Source organism: Suricata suricatta, chromosome 17, assembly GCF_006229205.1.
Source record: "Suricata suricatta isolate VVHF042 chromosome 17, meerkat_22Aug2017_6uvM2_HiC, whole genome shotgun sequence".
Classification (NCBI taxonomy): domain Eukaryota; kingdom Metazoa; phylum Chordata; class Mammalia; order Carnivora; family Herpestidae; genus Suricata; species Suricata suricatta.
Window position 1 is genome coordinate 26,044,223 of NC_043716.1, and position 26,083 is coordinate 26,070,305.

At 39.4% G+C, this 26,083-nt stretch overlaps 2 protein-coding genes across 2 annotated transcripts in view; both read right to left on the bottom strand.

Moving 5' to 3' along the window:
- Window positions 1-2,529, bottom strand: part of GDPD1 (glycerophosphodiester phosphodiesterase domain containing 1) — a 52,936-nt gene extending 50,407 nt beyond the window's left edge. The window contains exon 1 of the mRNA XM_029927824.1: window positions 2,268-2,529. Within this exon, the coding sequence (XP_029783684.1) occupies window positions 2,268-2,409 (142 nt within the window). The 5' untranslated portion in view covers window positions 2,410-2,529. The remainder of the gene's footprint in view (window positions 1-2,267) is intronic.
- A 9,924-nt stretch (window positions 2,530-12,453) lies between these two features.
- On the bottom strand, window positions 12,454-18,047 carry SMG8 (SMG8 nonsense mediated mRNA decay factor). The gene is made up of 4 exons (XM_029928592.1): window positions 16,274-18,047; window positions 15,400-15,545; window positions 13,321-14,193; window positions 12,454-12,918 (listed from the first exon to the last, which is right to left on the bottom strand). Exons 1-4 carry the CDS (start codon window positions 18,024-18,026, stop codon window positions 12,721-12,723), a joined length of 2,970 nt encoding a protein of 989 aa, XP_029784452.1. The 5' UTR covers window positions 18,027-18,047; the 3' UTR covers window positions 12,454-12,720.
- Window positions 18,048-26,083: the final 8,036 nt, after the last annotated feature.

The window sequence follows — 26,083 nt, forward strand, 5'->3', positions numbered from 1 at the left end:
TTTAAAAGTATTTCCAACAGTCAATGAGCATTGGAGATCCAGCTTATCCTGGTTTTGATACTGGTTTTGTTGATCTAGCACATTTTAACCTCAATAGAGAACTGATTTTTTTCACCTGTTGAGTGTCAACAAAAATTCAAAGATTAACATGTACTTATTCTAAAATAAAATTTAGACCATCCATAATGACAGTTTAGATGGCTTTTTAGAAGATCTAGTTTTGTTTTTGGTTTGGGTTTTAAGTAAGCACATTTTTCTTTTTTTTTTAATCAGTAAACATGGGGCACCTGGCTGGCTCAGTCGGAAGAGAGTACAACTCTTGATCTTGGGGTCATGAGTTCAGGCCCCACGCTGGGTGTAGAAATTACATACATACAAAAACAAACTGAAAATAAAACAAGGAGCTATCTAAAAAAATTATATCAGTAAACACAACTATAGTACATGTATACTGCCTATCTCTAAAATAAAAGGACTACTACCATTGAAAATTGCTTCTATGGCAACAATTTAAACACTAAAAGCTGATTTGGGGTTTTAATGATTGAAGGTACAGTAGTAAAGTCATTCTACAGTTTAACTATGTATCTAATTAAAACACAAACAAACTGGGGCGCCTGGATGGCTCAGTCGGTTAAGGGTCCAACTTCAGCTCAGGGTATGATCTCAAGATTAGTGAGTTCGAGCCCAGCGTTGGGCTCTGTGCTGACCACTAGCTCAGAGCCCGGAGCTTGGAGCCTGTCTTCGGATTCTGTGTCTCCTCCTCTCTCTCTGTCCCTCCCCTGCTGCGTGCACTCTCTCTCAAAAATAAAATAAAACATAAAAATTTAAAAAAACACACAGATAAACCAAATAAGCAATAACATGGCATTTTGCTGGGGACCCCTTAAAACCTTTGATGCTTTTTATGAGTGAGGAGACTAGCATAACTACTGAAGTCATTCTTTAGGACTGTTTTTAACATAAAATTGTACAGATTATACAGAAGAATGCCAATGTTTTTGTGATTTTTAAAACTGTATTCCTGGCTCTCAGCATGGATCCACTGCGCTGGTAAGTCGGTGAGCCCGAGCTTAGGCCCAGCGAGCTTAAGCCTGTAATAAAGCCCTTTACTTTTGCATGCGTGGAAAAAAAAAAAAAAAGATAAAACTGTATTCCTGGCCAATTCTTGTTAGAAAAGGTGTTATGGTACTAAATCAAGTTTTAGTCTGTAAACTCCTAGAATTTACCTTTTCAAGTATTAGACTGTAAATTCCAAGCCGTTTTAACCTAGTTTAACATTCAGCTTTAAACAGTTAAAATTAATGGACTTATTCCAATTTCACAACATTTTATACATCATCTTGAAATGAAATAAAGACACATGATTCTGTGATAAAGAAGAGGCAAAGATTTGGCCTGCTGATGGGTAAATCACAGGGTGGACTATCTAGGCCCCTCTGTAAGATACTTTTCCAAGAAACAACTTCTTTTCTTTAAACAAATACAGTCCTATAATAAACGACATCATCTTTTCTCTTTAGGAAATCCAGGTGTCATTGCTGGGGTGCAGGGTGGGACTAAAAAAAAAAAACAGGTGGAAGGCTTGCAGCCTTGGGAACCAGGACGCTCCAGTTTCTGTCCCAGTCCAGCCCAAGCTCGAATTGTGACCTTGGGAAGTGTCCCCAGGTCAGTGACTCGGTGTCCCTCTCTTCTTAATTATCAGCGCCCAGAGATGGGGGTAGGGGTGGGACCAGCCCCGGAGACTGCAGACAACGGGCTGCAGCAGGCTCCAGGTTCACGCAGTTCCTCGAACCTTGAGCGTGTCGCCCCTATCTCGCTACCAGCTCAGCCACTGGCTCTGCTGAGAGCAGTCCGTTCAGGTGCCCGGGCTGGGTACCCCTGGCTCTGCCCAGCGCTCCCCCCACCCTCCTGGTGCCTCGCTGCTGGGAAGGGACCTTGCGATCATGCTTCCATCCGCCGAGAAACGCTCCATTTACCCTTAATTCAAACCCCAGTCCTTCCTCCTTCAGAGAACCCCTGACATCGCTGCACTCCAGAAATTCCCCACATTGGCTCTCTCTAAAGACCCCTTACCTTCCCTCAGGAAACCTCCCCGTCACATCGCCTTCACCTACAGAAAGCCTTCTTTCGCACACCCCATTCTTCCTCAAACTCTCACGTATTTCCACCCCCCTGCCTTCTGCGGGGCTCCAAAGGACCCTAAGCTCTAGTGGGGAAAAAAGCCTCCCCCACCTCCGCCATCGGGATCTGGGGACCCCTCTCACCTCCGCGGTGAGAGATGTGTTTACTGAGGAATCGCTGCTTCTTTCTCGGGTGCAGCAAGGTCGGGTATTTGAGCAACAAGAATGAGGTCACCAAGTACCCTCCCAGGGTGGAGAGAAGGTAAAAAGCCGCGGTGGACGACATTTCAGCCACCGTGTTGGAAGTCCCCCACCTCCGGCCCTCTGAACTCCGCTGCGGCGGTCGCAACGGCTGCGGCGGCGGCAGCAGCTGCTCGAAGTCTGCTCGCCCCCAGCCGGTGCCAGCGATGCAGTGCACTTGTCGGCGCCAGCCCTCCACGCAGGCGCAGCCAGACCCCAGCGCCTGAGCAACAAAGGGGCTGCGGTACGCAGGCGCGCTCCGGCTGCCGGGTAGGAGCCTTCAGAGGTCCGGTGGTGAGCCTTTGTCACCTACCTCGGTGGTAGAACCCGTAACACTTTTGAAAAGCTCCAAACTGAGGCGAAAGCTTGAAAACCTGCTGGTGCCTTTGCCATTACTCAGGCAAAAAAGGCTATTCAAAGATAGCCTTCAGGAAGTCCTGACGTAATTAGAAAAAAACGCATCTGAAAGGTAAAGTTTAGGGGCGCCTGGGTGGCTCAGTTGGTTAAGTGGCCGACTTCAGCTCAGATCATAATCTCACGGTTCGTGGGTTCGAGCCCTGCGTCTGGCTCTGTGCTGACAGCTCAGAGCCTGGAGCCTGCTTCTGATTCTGTCTCCCTCTCTCTCTAACCCTCCCCTACTCACACTCTGTGTGTGTGTCTCTCTCTCAAAAAATAAATAAACATTAAAAATTATTTAAAAAAAAAAAAAAAGGAAGTTTCCCAGGACACCTCTTAGCCCCTATTCTAGAAAGTGCAAAGAACTGTTAGCAATGCAGGAGTTAAAGCTTGCTAAGACATAATAAACTTACCCATTTATCTAGCCAAGATAGAGCGTTCCTTATTGTCATATTTACATAAGACATATTAGTTTATCAGTCAAATATTTGAGTCAAATAGTCTCATTTCACTGAAAACGCACTCCCCCTGCCTTATACAGGATAGGCAGTCCAGAAATACTTGTTGACTTGCAAAGTCTATTCACAATAAGAAAATGTTGACAAGGTTATACGTTATTACTTAAAAGTCTTAGAAAGACAGGACACCTCATTCCAGAAGGCCCAATAGTTTTCCTTTCACCCATACTTCCAGGTTTATGTAATGAAAATGTGGGACAAAGGTGGTGGCCTCATGCGGGGGGGCAGTGAAGGTCAAGTTGATCACAATCTTAGAGTCAATCCTGGGTGGGGTCTAGAGAGGTCAGGACAGTCCTCATTGCTTGAGGGGGGTGGTTCCAGTTTCCATCACCTGGGATACTTTTGCCTGTGAGGTCTTTTGCCTGAGTTAAGAGATAAACTGGAAAGAAGAACTTAATCAACTAAAGTTTGAGGTCAAAATGGAGATAGTTGAAGTCCTCTTTCAAATTTAGAAGATAATAAAAAAAATTCTAGAAAACAGGGGGACTTCATTAATTTTTTTAAAGTAGCTGAATAAAAGATTTTTGCATCAATTTACCATCACACTAGTCTATTTCTTGATCTAATTTCAAAATATCCAGAGATGTGATACAGCCTTTATGGAAGAAAAAGAAGTAAGTACAAAATTTTCTAAATATAACCACATTTTTAAATTAAAACATTTTAGGAGCACCTAGGTGGCTCAGTCACTTGAGCTTCTAACTGTTCGCTTTGGCTCAGGTCAAGATCTCATGGTTCATGGGTTCGAGCCCCACATCAGGCTCTGTGCTGACAGCTCAGAGCCTAGAGCCTGCTTTGGATTCTGTATCTCCCTCTCTCTCTGACTCTCCCCTGCTTGCACTGTCTCTCTCTTTCTCTCGAAAATAAATAAAAAACACATAAAAAAATTTTTTTAAAAAGGAAATTACTGCCTTGTTAAGAATTAAGGAAAGTATCTATTTAGGGCTGTTAAATTCTATCCTACAGAGGATATGTGCTGATTGCATATATATATTTGCATATGTCTCACCTGATAGGAACCTTTCTCTAAATTCAATGACTACTATTTTTGATGAGTATAGACCCATGATAAATCTCATAAATAACTTTCTGGAAAAAATACATAACTAAGAATATTTAACCTTAAAATATAGATGTACATATGGCTTAGTAGCTAGAGCTCTGGACTTAAAACTCACATACATAGCTATACCATTTGCAAGCTGAGTGACTTCGGGAATATTATTTAGTTGAAGCCTTGATTTCTACATCAGTAAAATGAGGATAGTAGTATCTAACTTTATAGGGGCATTTTGAGGATCTAATGAAGTAAAATGAAAGCATTAAAAGTATCCTATATAAGTAAAGCATTATGTCAGAAGTAAAAATATTTTTCTATAAAATATTACCAACAAATTTAGGGAAAGTACACAGAATTATCAAAATAAGTAACCAAGTGGGACCACATATAGCTCATTGGAGACCCAAGAAAATTAAAATTAAAGAACAGGCAAGCAATAATAATAGAAAAGCCTCTTTTTTATTTTTTTAAAATGTTTTATTTATGTTTGAAACAGAGAGAGACAGAGCATGAGAGGGGGAGGGGCAGAGAAAGAAGGAGACACAGAACTGGAAGCAGGCTCCAGGCTCTGAGCTAACTGTCAGCACAGAGCCGGTCAGGGGGCTCGAACCCACGAACATGAGATGTGACCTGAGCCGAAGTCGGAGGCTTAACCGACTGAGCCACCCAGGCGCCCGAAAAGCCTCTTTTTAAAAAAATTACACTAGAGGCGCCTGGGTGGCTCAGTCAGTTAAGCGTTCAGCTTTGTCTCAAGTCATGATATCATGGTTCATGGGTTCGAGCCCTGCGTTGGGCTCTGTGCTGACAGCTAGCTCAGAGCCTGAAGCCTGCTTTGGATTCTATATCTCCTTCTCCCTCTGACCCTTCCCTGCTCACACTGTCTCTTAAAAATAAATAAAAAACACTAAAAAAAATTTTTAAGTGCACCAATATGACCAGAGATGTCTTTCAGGATGAAGGAGTCAAATTTACAAGAGACACTGAAGTTAACAGACATTATTTAAATCAAGAATGGAAGAGTCACCTGGGTAGCTCAGTTGGTTAAGCGTCTCTTGATTTCCACTTAAGATTCTCTCTGCCTTTCTCTCTCTGCCCCTCTCCCTTGCTCTCTCTCTCTTAAAATAATAAAATCAACTTAAAAAAGAAAAGACAGAAATTAGTACAATCAGTTGTCATAGTGGGGAAGATGTTAAAAAATAAAGCGTATCATGGGGTGCCTGGGTGGCTCAGTCGGTTAAGGCTCCGACTTGGGCTCAGGTCAGATCTCACATTCGTGGGTTCGAGCCCCGCGTCGGGCTCTGTGCTGACAGCCAGCTCAGAGCCTGGAGCCTGCTTCAGGTTCTGTGTCTCCTTCTCTCTCTGCCCCTCCCCCTCTCATGCTCTGTCTCTCTCTGTATAAAAAATAAATAAAACATTAAAAAAAATTTTAAAAAACCTATTAAAAAAATAAAAAAATAAAGCGTATCAGAAACCACTGACCTGTTTCATCATAAAGAAAAAACTCATGTCTGCAGAGGGAGGTTAAGTAGTTTGCCTAACACTACATACCTAGTGGCTGATGTTTAAAGGTCACCAGTCTTAATTTACTTCAAGGGGTTGGTTGGAGAAGATAGTATCGATCTTCTGAAAAATAAAAGATTAATGAATGATTCCTTAGGTTGTCATTTCAATCCCATCTACAATTGCACTGCCCAAATCATTAGTGTGCTTGATAGCAGATGCAGTTGCCTAGGAATATATATCATTGGGATCAGAAGGCGTTTACCCAAGATTTCTGAAATAATCCATAAATTAAGTTGTGATACTATTCAAAATAAGAAAACTGGTGATTAGATTGGTAGATTGCCATCAAGATTCCCAACTATGATAATGGGAATCTTATTCAAGACTAGAACATGGTTCAACATGCTATAGGGCAATTTAGCAATATGTATCAAAATGCAAAATGTGTATATCTCTTGCCCGATCAATCCAAGGTTTAAGTTTATTCTGCAAAGAAGTAAACTGGGGTATGCATGCATCATGATATTCCATCATTGTTTATAGGAGCCCTAAGTCAGAAAGAACCTAAATATCAAATAATAAGACAGACTGTAAATCATTTGGAAAAATGATGCAGCCATTAATGACACATTTTCATTTGTTGACAGGAAAAATGTCTGCCACATGTTGAGTGAAAAAAAGTACATTACAAAAGAAGATGTATTCTGATTGCAATTATTAATATTGAATATATATTTGCATGTGCATAAATGCATAGAGATGTCTAGAAGGATATTCACTAAAATGTTGTAAGTGGTTAGCAGAGTACTAGTAAAACAATGGAATTCCAAGTTATTTACTCTTACCTTAAAAAATCTTTTAATAAGGAGTACAGTGACTACATATTGGTTTTACAAAATCAACAAAGATATATTTAAAAAAACCAATGTTTTAAATGGGATTATAAACTAGGTAGTCTTGACCTTTATATTGAGAAAACAGACAGGATAAAATCAAAGATAAAAATCACTGAAAATTCAAGTACTGTACTCATAACTTAGTAGGAACAAGGAAGTGTTAATCAACTGTTGTAAGATAGTCTTCTAAGAATGGAATAAAAAGGAAATAAAGGATTTAATTTATACTGTAGAAATTTGTCTTATACCTATTCAAATAGAAAATGATTTTTAGGGGTGCTGAGTGGCTCAGTTGGTTAAGCTTCCAGCTCTCGATTTGGGCTCAGGTCATGATCTAAGGGCTCGAGCCTTGAGTCAGGTTCTATGCCGACAATGTGAAGCCTGCTTGGAGTTCTCTCCCTCTCCTGCCCTTCTCTTTCTTTGCCCCTCCCCTCCTGGCTCTTTCACCTTCTCTCAAAATAACTGAACATTTAAAAAAAAAAAAAAGAAAGAAAATTGAGGCACCTGGGTGGCTCAGTTGGTTAAGTGTCCAGTTTCAGCTCAGGTCATGATCTCACAGTTTGTGGATTCGAGCCCCGCATTGGGCTCTGTACTGAGAGCTAGCTCAGAGCCTGGAGCCTGTTTCAGATTCTGTGTTTCCCTCTCTCTCTGACTCTCCCCTGCTTGTGCTGTCTCTCTTTGTCTCTCAAAAAGAAAAGAAAAGAAAAAAAAAGAAAATGATTTTTATTGCTATACTTATGGGAAGGATTATTTTTAGCATAGATTTTGGGAAAATAGTTAAATTGTATTTTTAATATGATAGGATCTGAGTTCAGTTACAAACACACAAAGAATAATAACTATCCCTTATAAGAATTTATGAAGGACTTCAATTAACACAACTTTAAGTGTTTGAACCAAGGTTATCCTTTGAGGTAGATAAGGGAGTTATTTTGTTTGTTTGTTTTTATGTTTTTTATTTATTTTTAAGAGACAGAGAGAGGCAGCCTGAGCAGGTAAGGGTCAGGGAAAGAGATACAGAATCTGAAGCAGGCTCCAGGCTCTGAGCTAGCTGTCAGCACAGAGCCCGAAGCGAGGCTCGAACCCACCAACTGTGATATCATGACCTGAGCCAAAGTCAGACACTTAACCGATTGAGCCATCCAGGTGCCCCATTTTGTTTGTTTTTAAGAGAGAGAGAGAGCACAAGCAGGAGCACTCAAGTGTGAACAGGGAGGAACAGAGAGAGAGAGAGAGAGAGAGAATCGCAAGGAGGCTCCATTCTGTCAGCATAGAGCTCAATGGGGGGCTTGAACTCATCACTGTGAATCCTCACCTGAGCCAAAATCAAGAGCAGGATCCCCAACCAACTGAGGCACCCAGGTGCCCCAGAAGATAAGGGAATTTTTACCCCCATTTTACAATATCAATAAACTAAAGCTTTAGATGGTATCCAATGTTTAGAGATGCAGTAAACTATTTCCTTAAAACACCAAACCGGTGGGCTGCTGTGCCAACTTAGGCCAATAAGCATAATTAAGAGTATTGAAAGATAAACATAAACTATTAGCTGGCTTTTGTGCATAATTATGAAACATTCCTAAAACTGAGTGAGGTTCTATTTGCAACATCTTAGGACAGGCACAAAGTCATAGGAGAAAAAAAGGACAATTAAATGGCCAAAGGATTTGAGAGGCTGTTATAGCTGAAGCATAAACAAACTAACAAAAATTAAATTAGGTTTAAAAGACCACAGCAAGAGGGTTGTCTAGGTGGCTCAGTTGGTTGAGTGTCTGACTCTTGACTTTGGCTCAGGTCATGATCTCACGGTTCATGAGACTGAGCCCTGCATCCGTCTGATAGCAGGGAGCTTGCTTGGGATTCTTGCTCTCCTCTCTCGCCTCTCCCCCATACATTCTATCTCTCAAAATACATAAACACAAATAAATAAATAAGTAACCACAGAAAGATACAAGAGGAAAGGTACAAATCAAGTCTACAAAACTGTTATAACATCATGGTGCCTGCTGCAGTGTTTTGCAGGTACTAGGCACTGTTTGATTATAAAAGGTAGGACTCAAATTAACCAAAGTTTATTCACCATCTCCAAAACTATCAGAATTATGGGATCCCTTTAAAAAGTAAATTCAAGATAGGGGTGCCTGGGTGTCTCAGTTGGTTAAGCGTCCAACTTCAGCTCAGCTCATGATCTCGCGGTTTGTGGGTTCAAGCCCTGCGTCAGTTTCTGTGCTGACAGTTAGCTCAGAGCCTGGAGCCTGCTTCAGATTCTGTGTCTCCCTCTCTCTCAGTCCCTCCCCCCACTCACACTCTATCTCTCTCTCCAAAAAAAATTTTTAAGTAAATTCAAGATAGATTATAATTATTATCAAGAATTTATTTATGTGCCCCTCTGTTACTCCTCACAAATACCCATTGTGATAAATAATAATTATCATTTCCATTTTAGAGAAAACAATACTCAAGAATTAAGTAAATTGTCCAGGTTTCTTAAGTGGTGGATTTTTCTTTTTTTGCTTCAATTTACTGCAGTACTATTTTATACAGGAGAAAATCTGGAACAAAAGATGGCATAATGTAAAAATTCAGTACAGTTTTAGACAGAACCAAGATCCATAGTCTTAAAAGAAACTATGAAGCTTTGGGGGTCTCATGCCTAAGTCTTCTACAATAAAAATTCACCCATCCATATCTTAAGACCAGAATCAAATATTTAGTTGGAGGAATTGAGTTTTCATTCTTATATTTTTTTAAAAGGCAGAACATAGGAAGAGCACAGCTGTAAAATTAGAGTCCTCAATTTAAATCCTGACTTTGTTACTCCCTAGCTATGTGACCTTGGACTAATTATTTAACCACTTCAAACTTTTATTTCTTGGTCAGTAAAAGAGGAGTGATATTTATCTTGCACTGTTTTGAGGATGAGGCAATATAGGCAAAATGCATAGTAAAGTAACAAGTGGATATTCATAAATAGCTATTATTATTGTGTGCCATTCAATAAAGAGTAGCTATTTTATTCTTGTGAATCAGGCTTTCCTAGTCCTACTTTTCTAATTTCTTTGTTTTACTTTTCTTGGAAGTTATTTGTTCTTCAACTAAGATACAGATTTCCTGTTCAAGTAGTTCAGAGAAACCTAACTTTAAACCAACATGTGAAGCCATTTAAAAAAATCAGAATAATATAATTTACATGACAGAAAGATTGATCATATTAGTCCCTTAAATAACAAGCACTCTTTGAATAAGAAATGATTTACTTCCTAAAACCCTATACAACTTTTCATAAACACATGAAAGAATATCCTGTTAAGTCCCTTCTGACCTAGTGATTCTTTAAAAAAAAAATCAATTTAGGGTGATCATCTGGGTGGTTCAGTTGGTTAAGCATCTGACTTTGGCTTAGGTCATGATCTCTGGTTTGTGGGTTCCAGCCCCGTATCAGACTCTGTGCTGACAGCTCGAAGCCTGGAGCCTGCTTCAGATTCTTTGTATATCTCTCTCTCAAAAATAAATTTTTTTAAAAATCAATTTTGGGGCACCTAGGTGGCTCAGTGGTTAAGCGTCTTACTCCAATTCAGGTCATGATCTTGCAGTCTGAGTTCGAGCTCCCTCCCCTCCCACTACCCAGCCCTGTGTCAGGGTCTGAGCTGTCAGATTCCATGTCTTTCTCCCTTCTGCCCCTCCCCCATTCAGGCTTTCTTTTTTTCTCTCTCAAAAAAAATCCATTTGAATCATCTTCTTACATCTCAAAGAAAGAAACATCCACTAAGCAAACAAGAGCTGCTATAGAAGAAACATAATTTAATAAAATCATCACTTTTGAAGTTTGCTGAGTAAGGTTTGTATCAGTAACGAGAAAGGCAGTAAGCAATACAGATTGCATAGTCCACATTTCTCTAATGCAACAAACACGCTATGAACCAATTTATGAATAAAAACAAACATGCAGAAGTTCTGCAACTGTTTTTTAAGCAGGCTATAAGTAGAAATAGCATAAAAGTTTTGTTTCAGAAGTTCAAATTAGGGTGGCTTTTGCAATAAAAAATGATTAAGGAAAATCACTCATTTAAGCAGGAATGTAGTTTTCCATATAGAATGACATCAAAAAAGAAACAAAGGAAAAAAAGACATAAGTTTGTTTTTTTGACACCTAATTTTTCTTACAAACTACTTTGTTTAATCTGCAAGTTTACACAACTTGTTATTCAAGTCTTAGATTCTATTAAAAAAACAAAACAACTATTAATACATGTCCTACAGAGCAATCTAGCTGTATTTCCAAATGCAGTATGCTACTTAACAAAACCAACTAAGTACCATGCTTAGTATAAAAGCAACTGTGATTGTTAAAATTGATATACCAGGAATTATAAATTAAAAGGAAAAAGAATGAAAAATAAAGATGGGATGCAAGAAAAATGTAGGTTAATTTCCATATTGGCTCACATTCTCCTTTTTTTCTGAGATTTTTAATGATATTGAGAGAGAGAGAGACAGAGTATGATCGGAGGTGGGGCAGAGACAGAATCTGAAGCAGACTTCAGTCTCTGAGCTGTCAGCACAGAGGTTGATGTGAGGCTTGAACTCATGGACCACATGATGATCTGAGTTGAAGTTAGATGCTTAACAGACTGGGCCATCTTCACATTCTCCTTTTCTTAAGTGAACTATAATAAAATTGGCATAAAAAATACCTCTAGTTAAGTTAGTTCTAAATTGGCTCCCTATTATATGTTTCTCCCCCAAAATCAAATATAAATAACTGCTTTAAGTTGGTAGCAAGAGGTTTTAAGCAAATACTATATTTCATATACATTTAGACTAAAATCTCCAATTCTTTTTGCCCAGTATTTCAAAATCAGTGTTTCCAGAAAAATGTAATCAATTACACTACAATTTTTGTGTATTAACTTATTTTGTGCATTTATTTAATTGATGATATATCAGCATCATGTTGATGCTGGTGAAAGTTAACCACAGATTGATAGGCTCTCTATCATTTAGCAGTTGTTTCCCATATAGAACTTTTTAAAGGGTAAAGTGTGTATTAATATTTTGGATTAAAAAGTTTTAGTTCAGGGGCACCTGGCTCAGTTGGTAAAGCAAGCAATTCTGATCTGGGTTGTGAGTTCAACCCCCATGCTGGATATAGAGATTACTTAAAAATAAGGCCTTAGGGCACCTGAGTAGTTCAGTTGGTTAAGCAGCTGAGTCTTGGTTTCAGCTCAGGTCATGATCTCATGGTTAGTGGGTCCAAGACCCACATCAGGCTCCATGCTGGCCGCATAGAGTCTGGGATTCTCTCTTCCTCTTTTTCTTTTGCTCTCTCTCTTGCTCTCTCAAAATAAATAAATAAACTTAAAAAAAAATAAAGCCTTAAAAAAAAGTTTTAGTTCAGATAGCATTCCTTTAAAATATGCTATCCCATCAGTCCAGGAATAAAATGGCAAGAACAAAACAATTTGACTCGAACCAGAATTGTGAGCAAAACAATAGGATTTTTTTTTTTTTCAATTAATCCTCATACCTTTACCAGATAACCTACTGGATCATCTTGTTTTGAAAATAATTTCAGAAGCAGCATCTTAAGGAAAATCCCAGCTAAAACATCATTTTTAAATTTTAAAACAAAGTTTTGCCTCAACATGATTAGGCAATATTCAGTTATGATAGAAACATGTTTTATTATGAAACAGAAACAAACAAACACAGAGGTATCAACCAGGTATTTTATGTCCTTTTCTACAAGAACCAATGTTTATTAAGAAGGTATAGGCCCATTTAAAATAAATATCAGTAACATCATGAAATAGTGGAACTATTGTACCAATACTGAACTCCTGTAATCAAAGCACATTCTGGATTCAAGAAAACACAGCATACACATACCAAAACAAAAACAAAGAAACAAAACAAAACAAAACAAAAACCCATACACACCAAAACCAAACACCAGCCTTAAGATGGAACAGGCTGTAAAACACTCATTGTGTTACTGCTTTAAGAACTCCACGAAGCACCTTGTAACTCATTAGCTGCACGTTTTCCTTAGGAGGGAAACAAGGTCCTCTCTCCGTCACATATGCATAAGGAAATCTCAAAACCCAGAGGCCATCTGGTGGGAGAGTGATTTCTTGTTTTTCTGGGTAAAATACTGGACATGGTGGTGGACCTGGCTGAACCTGCAAAGTAAAGGGAATATACTTACTTTCACACTTTTCATTAAGAAACACCTGAAAGATAAATGCCTAAACAAACAATAAGTTTAAAGAGCATGTAAGATTAAGTAGGTAGTGGGTAAACTAATCATATCCAAAATTACATTTAGCCTCAAATATTATCCTACTTTTCTACAGATTTTTAACGTCAAGTTCTGTCTTTGAACTAAACAATGTGAATTGATGGTGTGAACTGATAAACACACCCATGATTTATTCTTCAAGAACTAGATTATATATAAAAGGTATTTAAAATTAAGACCTGTTTAATGAAATAATTAGATATTATCCTGCACTTTTAAAAAACAATCAGAACAGACATCAGCATTTTTTTTGTTTGAAGAAAGAAAAGATTGTATTTCTTACCTGGGGCATTAGTATTATCTGCAAAGGAGCGTCAGGAACTACAACAAAAAGCCTCATAAGTTGAGCATAATGTGGTTTTAGCCCTCTACCCTGAGATGATGACAGAATATATAAGGGCATATCACTATTCAGGGCTTTTAAAGCAGACTCCTTTGGCCCACTTCCCATTACTTTCATTACTTTTTCGGGTCCTGAACACATAAACCTCCGACCTCTAGAGTCTTCATATTCAAAGCCCACAAATGCTCGAGCTATGTCATCTCTCCGTCTTCCTCTTCCCATTACTACTGCACTTCTCTTTCCAGGAATAGCTTTATTTGGAGCAGGCCAAGAATTCGTGTCTAAGTCTCCTTCATCTTCGGCTCTAGTCCTGATGACAATGTCCCAAGGCATAAGATAGTTTGTTCCTGGAATGAAGCCTTGTTGATCTAAACCTGTATGAAAGTTGTAAGACTTAGCAGGGCCTAATTTAACCAAAGACCAGCTGGAGAATTTGGGCAGGAGACCTTTGGGGCAATTTGAATGTAGCATGCCTGGGAGATACTCAACCGTGGACGCCTGTCTATCAACCAAGTTTGGTCTCTTCTCAGTTTTTACTTCTCCTTGACCATGAACTTCTGGATTATCTCCTCCTGCTTGTGGATCAGCTGGATAGGTACCTAAACTATCTGTGGACTGGCCTAAACTCAAAGCTAAACTCAGGCTTGTGCTCTCTCCTTGGGTTTGAGGTTCTTTTTCTTTAAGTTTATCAGCATCTGCATCTGGAGGGGCAGGAGAAGATTCATTTTTGGCAGGAGCAGGATCTGGAGTACTTGGTTCAAATACTGGGAAATTGATATGATCCAATTTTCCGCAACATTTTTCTTCCAGAAGCTACAGAGGAAGAAACAAAATAAAATAAACTAAACAACTCTGTGACCTTTCCATTTAAAATAACCCATTCTTCACTCTCAAAAGCAAGATTAACAATTAATGGGTAAGGGATACCCGGGTGGCTCAGTCAGTTAAGTGTCCAGCTTTGGCTCAGGTCATGATCTCACCATTTGTGAGTTCAAGACCCATGTCGGGCTCTGTGCTAACAGCTCAGAGCCTGGAGCCTGCTTTGGATTCTGTGTCTCCCTCTCTCTCTGCCTCTCCCCTGCTCATGCTCGGTTCTCTCTCTCAAATATAAACAAACAATAAAAACAAAAAAAAAAATGGGTAAGCAAATAAGTTCATATAAAGAACTTTCCCTTGTCTATATATCACACTCAAGTCACATTTACTTTTCTAGATTTTTTTCTAACATTAAAATAAAAATTTTACTTATTTGGGGAGCTTGGGATTCTCAATCAGTTAAGCATCTGACTCTTGATTTCAGCTAAAGTCATGACCCACGGTTGGTGAGATTAAGCAGCCACACTGGGCTCTGTATTGAAAGCATAAAACCTACTTGGGATTCTCTCTCCTCCTCTCTCTCTTTCTCTGCTTCTCCCCTGGCTCACACTCCCTCCCTCAAAATAAACTTTAAAAAATTTTTTAGGGGCGCCTGGGTGGCTCAGTCGGTTAGGCCTCCGACTTCGGCTCAGGTCAGATCTCACGTTCGTGGGTTCGAGCCCCGCATCAGGCTCTGTGCTGACAGCTAGCTCGGAGCCTGGAGCCTGCTTCCGGTTCTGTGCCTCCTTCTCTCTCTGCCCCTCCCCCTCTCATGCTCTGTCTCTCTCTGTATCAAAAATAAATAAAACATTAAAAAAAAATTAAAAAAAAATTTTTTTTAAATTGAAAGTTTAAAAAATGTTTATTTGATTTTGAGAGGGAGAGAGCGAGTGTGAGCAAGGGAGAGGCAGAGAGAGAGAGGAGAAAGAATCCCCAAGCAGACTCCACTCTGTCGGTGCAGACCCTGATGCGGGGCTTTATCTCACAAACCGTGGAATCATGACCCGAGCTGAAATCAAGAGTCAGATGCTTAACTGAGAGAGCCTCCCAGGAGCCCCTACTTTTCTAGATATTTTGCTTCTGAAAATATGTACTATTACTTAGATGGTTAACAACAACAACAAAAAAAAGGCAGAGAGGAAGAAGAAAAAAATCAGAGTCTACCTGATAAAAGTCATAGTTGGCTGCCTTGATATCAAAGGGATCATCTCGAGGTGCTTGCTTCCTTCCACAGTTACAGGCACCAGTAGATCGAGCTCGGCTGTTGTGATACAGCACAGGAGGATTTCTATCAGCCTCTGGTTTTTCTCCTGGAAAACATATACTTACTGTTAATTTCACACGCACAATGCAGAGTCAAAGTTGTTTTATATTCTATAGCACCTAACCCCAAAATTTCTCCAAACAGTACTTTGGAAATAAGAAGAAATTACAAATAAAACAAAAATACCCAAAACACAAAACCTTAAGTATATACACATAAGTATATACACATAACAGAAGAAGCACTGAAAATTCATAAAATGATACATATTTTCAATCTAAAGTTTTAGATGCTTAGGGTTTCTATGTACATTTTATCATCATCATGGTGACCTTACATTTCAATTATTTCATTTTAGTTCCACAAAAACTCCAAATAAAAATGTTAATATGAAATTTCTGAAACTCTATACTCTTTAATAATTCTAATTTACTAATCCCCTATGATAGTTCATCCTTTAAATACAAAAAAACAATTAGTAGTCATAGTTGTTATTTTCTTTTTACAGCAGGAGAGAAAACTTAAATTTGATGCAACTAAATTTCCGTAAGGCTTTTTAAAATTATCAATACATAGTGGAAAGCCTCTCTTAAAACAAGAATAAACAGGAACCTGGCTGCTTCAGCCAACAGAGTAGGCAAATCTTGATCTTGGGATTGTGTGTGTTCAAGCCTCACATTAGGCATAAAGATTACTTTAAAAATTAATAATAACAATAAAAAATAAAAACACAGCTCAGTTTTGATTTCAAAATGCTGAGAAAATTTTAGCTACCTGATTTAGGTAAAGAGTGAAATTTATGTACACAGTGTTGATCAGTTAAACTCCTCTCCTCACAGAGCTGATGGCCATTGCTCCAAAACTTGTAGCAGTCCTCATGTAACTGCATGGCATACTTGTGAAAGGCTGGACCCCTAGCATGTTGACTGTACACTCGAAGAGCCTGGGCAAGCTGATTCTTATGGACAGTCATTGTGTAGTTATGAGGCAAATTTGACTGATAGGCACTATGGGCCATGGGTAAAGCTTTTTGGCACCGGTTTTCTGAGAATTTGGTGTCAATATCCAAAAACCCTTCCAAGACTTTAATACTGCTTAAAATCTTAGATGTTAGCTCCCCAGTGGGAGATCCCAAGTCCTCCTCTTTCCCATCAATAGCTACTTCATACAGTTTTGAAGCTGCTGAGATCCACTTCTGATAAGTGGGAAGTTCAAAATGGGAAGGCTGTGGGTTCCTGCCCACACTGTCATCAAAACCTTTCTTGCTTAGGACTAACTCCACATGCTGCCACAGAAACTCCCGAAGAGTGAAATCCACTAGCTGCCCTGAGGAACTGGAACTGCTGCTGTCAATGTGGAAAGAGAGCTGCTGCCGGCTATGCTGCCTCATCACCTGGTATCGCCTGGGCCCAGAAAGGGGTGCAGGCACCAGCAAAGATTCTGGGTCCTTCACAGTACAATGACTCCTAAGCTGATCCAGCAGCATGCCTACTGGATCCTCCTCTTGGCTTCCAGGAACTATGTACACAAAAGCTTGGTTGGCAGGCACAGTAAAGAGGCAATTGATACTCTGATTAGTTAAGACACGACTCTTCCTAAAGATTCTATAGATCTGGTCCTCCAGGGCATGCTGCAGTCTCCTTTTGGGAGAATGCTTCTTGGGCTTGTCTGGATGAGCTGGGTCTTGACTCCGAGGGGGTTCCACCTTAAGGGCTCCATTGAGTTGAAAGAGGAAAAGGAGTCTAGGAGGGCAAGGTCGGCAGTTTAGCTTCCAGTCTTTGCCAACTGGACAATCCTTAATGGCTGTTTTGAGGAGGGGCAGTACTTTCTGTCTCAGTCCATCAAGGGCTCTGAATACTCGATCATAAGTGATGTCAAAAGAACAAGTGGGATGGACCAGAAGCAGGATGTGACAAACGGAGAAAAGGTAAAGGAGACTGAGACACTGCAGCTTCTCTTGATGCTTCCAGAACTCGTGTGCTTCTGCATGAGGTAAAGAGAGGCCACCTCCAGCTTCCCCGCTCTGAAGGGCACGACAAGCCCGCAGAAGCTGGGAATTGTCACAGATGGAAGTGAGAAGAAGATAAAGAACTTTGCTTTCCTGATTGTAATAGGCCTGCAGAAGGCTGTAGTCCTGGGAGCCTGACTCAGTTCGGTTCCCTTCAGCGGCAGCCACACCTCCCCGAACTGAATCCCCAGCCCCAGCGTCTCCGGCTCCACCAGCCTCCCCGACGGCACCAGCCTCGGTCCTGATTCCAGGCCCTGAGTCCCCAGGATCTTGGTGGCGAAAGAGGGGAAAGACCTGTCGGTCGCAAACCGTATTCACAAGTGAGAACTTCTCGGAATTCAGTCGCAGAGCCGTCTTGCCGAAGATTCCTACCACGCAGATCTCATCCTCTCGCCAAGGAGGTTCCGGTCCACCAGCCACGCTCCCTCCGCCCTCTGTAGAGGACCCCTCGGGACTTTCAGAGCCGGCCCAGGTTGAAGCTCCCATTAGAAGCTCTCGCAAGCTGACAGGACCCGCCATTGTGCAGAGACGTCTTTGGACTCTTTCCGGTCCGCTCTGAAAACCTAACCGGCTTTCGTCCAACTTTAAAATCCCTCCTCCGCTTCTTCAGTTCCTGCTTTCCTCTGATTTAGGTTCCGCCCCCCGCTCATCCTCTCCCAGTTTTCGCGGTTTTCCGTATTCCTGTACCGCGGTTTAACAGTTTTCTCGACCGCGGACTGTAGGAATTGGGAGATCAAAAAGACAATCGGAAACAGTTGGTTTGCGTTTCAAGGAATACAAAAACACTGCAAAAGAAGCTTGTCAAAACTAGAAAAATGGTTCAGTTAAAGAAAGCTCTAAGACCTTGCTACAGAAGATGTAATCTTCAGGCCGAAGTCGGAGTAAGTTAGAAATGCAGAATCTCAGGCCCCAATCCAGACCTACCGAATCAGAGCATGCATTTCAACTAAATGCTAACGGTTTGTACACACTTTACAGTCTGAGAAACACAGCTCTAGAAATATTCTGCAAAGGTGAACGGATTTCCTTTCTTTTCTATTCATAAAGTAATTTAATTCAGTCATATCAGTGAAAAAGAAAGCCAGTGATTTTGGAAGGTGTATGGAGCACAAACTTTAAAATAATAATTTCTTGGAGCTCCTGGTTAGCCCAGTGGGTTAAGTAAGCGTCTGACTTCTGCTCAGGTTATGATCTAACAGTTCCTGAGTTGAAGCCTCACATCCAAGCCCCTGCTTAAGATCCTCTGTCCCCTTCATTCCCTGCTCCTCCCCTGCTCCTGCTCTCTCTCAAAAATAAATAAACATTTTAAAGAAAGAATAATTTCTCAGTCTCTGAAGAACATATACCAAAATGTTAAAATATATCTTAAGATATTTAAAACGTGCTAGAATTTGTCCATTTTTTTGACTCTTTTTTTCTTTTTAAATAGAGTTTTGTCTTTTAAAATTTAAAAGTTTTAGGTTCATAGCAAAATTGAGCAGGACGTCCCAACCATACCCTCTCCCCCACACAAGCACAGCTTCCCCTCCATCAGCATCCAGTTCCAGAGTTGTACATTTGTTACAATCTATGAACCTACATTGGCACATGTTATCATCCCCAAATACATAGTTAACATTAGGACTTATTCTTGGTGGTGCACATTCTATGGGCTTGGACAAATGTATAATGACATATGTCCATCATTATAGTGTCATATATAATAGTTTCACTGTCCTAAAAATCCTCTGTGTGCCACCTATTCATTTTTCTTTTCTCCAAACCCTAGCAACCACTGATATTTTTACTGTCTCCATAGTTTTGTCTTTCTACAGTGTCATATAGTTGGAATCACACAGTGCAAAACCTTTTCAGATTGGCTTCTTTCACTTAGTAACATGCATTTGAGTTTCCTCCATGTCTTTTCATGCTTTGATAGTTGATTTCTTTTTAGTGTTGAATAATATTGTTATCTAGATGTACCATTTATTTATTCATTTGCATACTAGAATACATCTTAATTGCTTCCAAGTTTTAGAAAATATTAATAAAGCTGCTACAAATATCTGTGTGCAGGCTTTTGGGTAGGTATTCTCTGTATTTTTTTTAAGATTTTTTATTTTTAAGTAATCTCCATACCCAACATGGAGCTTGAACTCACAACCTTGAGATCAAGAGTTACATGTTCTACTAGCTGAGCTAACCAGGTGCCTCCCTCTTTATTATTTTTTAAAATTAATTTTTTAATTGAAGTAGTGTTGACATACAATAGTACTCTACAACATAGTGATTCAAAAATTATATATATTATGAAATGCTCACCATGATAATTGTGATATATGACCTTTTGTCACCATAGTGATTACAATACTATTTTTTTAAGTAATCTCTACACCCAACATGGGACTCAAACCCACAACCCTGAGATCAGGTCACATGTTCCACTAACTGAGCCAGCCAGACACCCTAACAATATCATTCACTATGCTTCCTTTTCACTATGCTGTACTTTTCATCTTTTATTCTTATATATTTTCTAATTTTTCTACAATGAACACTTTCTTCAATTTGTAATATTGAACAATTCTTACTTGAAAAAACTGTGGAAAGCCTTAACTCAATTTTGGAGGTTTGGATGGTTAGATTCATTTTTTAAAATACTCTTGACTTTAAGATATAGAAATGGAATTAGATAATTTGTTTTTAATGAGTTCTTACTTGTGATGTGAAATAATGACAAAATAATAATAAACACAGCTCATTTACTTTGTATATGGCTCTGTGTTAACTCCTTATCAAGAATTATCTCATTTAGGTATGGTCTTGCTTATATGTGGAATCTAAAAGAACCTAGGTCATAGAAATGGAGAACAGGGACTCCTGGGTGGCTCAGGTGGTTAAGCATCCAAGTTTGGCTCACGTCATGATCTCAGGGTTTGTGGGTTGCAGTCCTCCATTGGGCCATCTGCTCTCAGCACAAAGCCAGCTTTAGATCCTTTGTTCCCCTCTCTGCCCCTCCCCCACTCATATTCTCTTTCTCTCTCTCTCTTTCTCTCTCTCTCTCTGTCTGTCTCAAAAATAAATCAAACATTAAATATATACACACACATATATGTATAATATATACATACACACATGTATATACACACATTATATATACACACACCTATATGTATAATACATATAATATATATGCAGTAGTTTTGGCTTTAAGTTAGAAATGGAATGGGGCACCTGGGTGGCTCAGTTGATTAAGCATCTGGCTTCGGCTCAGGTCATGATCTCACGGTTCGTGGGTTTGAGCCCCACGTTGGGCTCTGTGCTGACAGCTAGCTCAGAGCCTGGAGCCTGCCTCACATTCTGTGTCTCCTTCTCTCTCTGACCCTCCCCTATTCCTACTGTCTCTCTCTGTCTCTCAAAAATAAATAAAGAACATAAAAAATTTTTTAAAAAGTTAGAAATGGAATTAGATTGCTTTTTTTAAGAGTTTTTACTTGGGATGTCAAATAATGACAAAATAATAATAAACACAGATAATTTACTTTATGTATGGCTCTATGTTAAATCCTTATCAAGAATTACCTCATTTTTTTACCTTGGCTGCATCAACTTCTTGCTCAACACATCTCAGAGGCAAGGGAAATAAAAGCAAAAATGAGCTATTGGGACCTCATCAAAATAAAAAACTTCTGCACAGCAAAGGAAACAATCAGCAAATCTAAAAGGCAACTGACAGAATGAGAGAAGATATTTGTAAATGACATATTGGATAAGGGCTAGTATTCAAAATCTATAAAGAACTTATCAAGCTCAACACCCAAAAAACAAATAATCCAGTGAAGAAATGGGCAAAAGACATGAATTGACACATGAATAGATGGCCAACCAACACATGAAAAAATGCTCAACATCACTCATCATTAGGGAAATTCACATCAAAACCACAATGAGATACCACCTCACACCTGTCAGAATGGCTAATATTAACAACTCAGGCAACAACAGACGTTGGCGAGGATGCAGAGAAAGAAGAGCCCTTTTGCACTGCTGGGGGGAATGTGAACTGGAGGTTCCTCAAAAAATTAAAAATAGAACTACCCTATGACTCAGCATTTGCACTACTAGGTACTTATCCAGTGGATACAGATGTGCCGTTTCGAAGGAGCACATGAACCCCAATGTTTATAGCAGCACTATCGACAATAGCCAAAGTATGGAAAGAGCCCAAATATCCATTGACAGATGAATAGATAAAGAAGATGTAGTATATATATACAGTGGACTATTAATTTGCAATAAAAAAGAATGAAATCTTGCCATTCCCAACTACGTGGATGGAACTAGAGGGTATTATGCTAAGCAAAATTAGTCAGAGAAAGACAAATATCATATGACTTCGCTCTTTTGAGGATTTTAAGATACAAAGCAGAACATAAGGGAAGGGAAGCAAAAATAATATAAAAACAGGGAGGGGAAGAAAACAGAAGAGACTTTAAAATATGGAGAAAAAAAACAGAGGTGTCGTGGGAGGGGGGATGGGCTAAATGGGTAAGGGGCATTAAGGAATCTACTCCTGACTTGGATGTAAATTAAAAAATAAATTATAAAAAAAAAAAAGAATTACCTCATTGAGGTATGATCTTACTTGTATGTGGAATCTAAAAGAACCTAGGTCATAAAAATGGAAAACAGGGGCACCTGGGTGGCTCAGTTAATTAAATGTCCAACTTTTGCTTTTGACTCAGGTCATGATCTCATGGTTCATGGGTTTGAGCCCTCCTGTCAGGTTCTGCACTGACAGTATGGAGCCTGCTTAGGATAGAATTCTTTCTCTCTCTCTACCCTTCCCCTGCTCACAAGCTTCCTCTCTCTCTCTCTCCCCAAATAAATACATAGACTTGGGGTGCCTAGGTAGCTCAGTTGTTTGAGCATCCATCTTTGGCTCAGGTCATGATCTCACAGTTCATGAGTTTAAGCCCCACATTGGGCTCATGGCTGTCAGCAGAGCCCACTTCAGATCCTCTGTCCCCCCTTTCTCTCTGCTCCTCTCCCACTCTCACTCTTTCTCTCAAAATAAATAAACATAAAAAAACCCAAAATAAATAAATACATTAAAAAAAGAATATGAATTTTCAAAAAAATGGAAAATAGACTGGCGGTTGCTAGGCCAGGGTGTGGGGGTGCAGATATGGGTGAAGGTGGTCAAAAAGTACATACTTCCGGTATGGTCTGGGGATGTAATGTACAGCGTGGTGACTATACTTAACAATACTGTACTGTATTTGAAAGTTGCTAAGAGGATGCATCTTAAAACAGGCATCTGACTGGCTTAGTCAGTAGAGCTTGAGACTCTTGATCTTGAGATGGTTAGTTTGAGCCCCACATTTGGGGTAGAATTTACTTTAAATTTTTTTTATGTTCTTTTATTTATTTTTGAGAGACAGGAAGAGACAGTGGGAATAGGGGAGGGTCAGAGAGAGGGAGACACAGAACTGGAAGCAGGCTCCAGGCTCTGAGCTATCTGTCAACACAGAGCCTGACGCGGGGCTCAAACCCATGAACCGTGAGATCATGACCTGAGTCGAAGCCGGATGTCCAACTGACTGAGCCATCCAGGTGCCCAGGGTAGAATTTACTTTAAAAAAAAGTTCACATCACAAAAAATTGTAGCTAAAGGAGGTGATGGATGTTAACTAAATTAGTTGTGGAAATAATTTTGCATTATATATACATATATATAAATCATTATGTTGTATGCCTTAAACTAAATACAATGTTATATGTCAATTATATCTAAATAAAACTTGGGTGGGGAAAAGATTTATCTTATTTAATCCTCAAAGAAAGGATGGACCCCAAGTCATGGTGGTGGTGTTTTAATAAATTAAACTATATTAATTGGCTTCTCAACCAACTCTTATTTACTAACAAGAATTCAGAATGGAGTAGGAGTGGGTTTAAAAAAAATTTTTTTTTAATTTTTGGAGGCCCTTGGGTGGCTCAGTCGAAGCATCTGACTTCAGCTTAGGTCATGATCTTATGGTTTGTAGTTCAAGCCCTGCATCGGGCTCTGTGCAGACAGCTCAGAGCCTGAAGCCTACTTCGAACTCTATGTCTCCCTCTCTCTATGCCCTTCCCCTTCTCTCTCAAAAATAAATAAATCAAAACATTTTTTAATTTTTAAATAAATGTTTTAATTTATTTATTTTTGAGAGAGAAAGCATCTGAGAGAGCAGCGGAGGGGACAAAGAGAGAAAGAGAGAGAGAGAATCTCAAGTGGGTTCCATACTGTCAGTGCAGAGCCTGACATGGGGCTCAAACTCAGACCATGAGATCATAACATGAGCCAAAACCAAGAGTCTAATGTTTAGCCCACTGAGCCACTCAGGAGCTCAGACAAAAATTTTTAAAAATACATTTAGGAACGCCTGAGTGGATCAGTCAGTTAAATGTCTAACTCCTGATTTCTGCTCAGGTCATGATCTCAGGGGTCGTGAGTTCAAGCGCTTAAGCTGGGCTGTGCTGACAGTGCAGAGCCTGCTTGGGATTCTGTCTCCCTCTCTCTGCCCCTCCACTGCTTGCTCTCCCACTCCCTCTCAAAATAAAGAAATCAACTTAAAATATTTTGTTTATTTGCTTTTTACCTTTCTCTACTTCTACATGTCCAGATCCTACCTCTCTTTGAAAAGCCAACTAAAATGAGAAATTCTACATGTTTATCAACATAAATTATATTGTGATCCTCACCACGTAGATTATTTGCTATGTTTAGTATGTGATTTTGTTGATTTAAAATCATCTTAACAATTCTTTGACTTATCAATTCAGGAAAATAGTATATATTAACTATAAACATTGCACAGATTTCTCAAGTAAACAAAATGTTGAAAAGTCAAATATTCAAGAGCCCCATAGGGTGCGTGGGTGGCTCAATAGGTTAAGCCTCTGACTTCAGCTCATGTCATGATCTCATGGTTCGTAGGTTCAAGCCCTGCATTGGGTTCCACACTCGATGCTTGCTTGGGATTCTCTCTCCCTCTCTCCCATTTGTGCTCTCTCTCTCTCTCTCAAAACAAAGAGACTTAAAATAGGCATGTTGCATTTTATTTTATTTTACTTTAATGTTTATTTATTTTTGAGAGAGAGAGAGCGCGAGCAGGGGAGGGGCAAAGAGAGAGGGGGACGTAAGATCCAAAGTGGGCTGTGTGCTGACAGCAGAGAGCCCAAAGTGAGGCCTGAACTCACTAACCATGAAATCATGACCTGAGCCGAAGTAGGAAGCTTAACTGAGCCTCCCAGAAGCCTCAGGCATACTTTAAAATCTAGCATTTCCAATCCTAGGTATACACACTCGAGTAATTCTTGTGCATATGGGCATCTTCGAGAATATTCATAATGGCCTGCATGATTCATAATAACCAGAATCTATAAACAATCTGAATGTCCATTAACAATACAATGAATGATAACTATATTTACAGAACAAAAATAAGTGATCTATAGTGTTACACAGTAACATGGTTGAATCTTAAAAATAAATGTTGATTGAAAGAAGGCAGAAACAAAATATATAATGTCTGATTCTGTTTATATAGTTCAGAAGCAAGGAAAGTAAAACATTGCATTTAGGAGTGTGTACTTAGAGGGTGAAAGCAAGGAAGTATTATTTAATTTTATTATTTTTTAAGTTTATTTATTTTGAAAGAGCCAGAGACAGTGTGAGTGGGGTAGGGGTAGAAAGAAAGGGAGACAGAATTGAAAGCAGGATTCAACTTACCAACTGTGAGACAATAACTGGAGCCAAAACCAAGAGTTACATACTCAACCGACTGAGCCACCCAGATGCTCAATGGAATTATTTATTATAACAAGCATATCAGCAGTTCCTTCTTGTGGAAAGGGAGTATGTGAGGAGAGGGAGACAAGCAGGGCTTTTATAGACACTTAAAATGTCTCTTTCTTGCTGGTTACATGAGCATTTGCATTAATATTTGTTAATTTATATATTGATGTTTTATGCATTTTTCTGTTATGTCTAGTAAAAAACATTAAATGAGAGAAGAACCAAAGGTTTAAAAACATAGCAGATGTATCTTGGTGTTTATATTGTCTGGTTGTTATTCAGTTTAAAAATAAGCATTGAAAAGTATTTAATTATCAACAGTTTAATGAAATACCATAGCATTTATAGGATTCTCAAATGGATACAATATAAAACCTGTCATAAAAATTAGTAAAAGATACAAGGTAGAACATGTTGTAATACTGGTACAATGGCAACAGCAGCTTCACAAATGTTTACTGTATAGGATTTCTATAGCAATTTTTTATGACCCTTTATTCCACAAGAATGATCAAATCATCAAAATTTTTTTAATTTGAGAGAGAGAGAAAGAGAGGGCATAAGCTGGGGAGAGGGGCAGAAGGAAAGAGAGAGAATCTGAACAGGCTCCACCCTCAGTGCCGAGCTTGACAGGGGGCATGATCCCACAACCCTGGGATCATGACCTGAGCTGAACTCGAGTTGGATCCTCAACAGACTGAGCCACCCAGGTGCTCATCAAGTCATTTCAATTAAATTAAAACAGTACATGCTG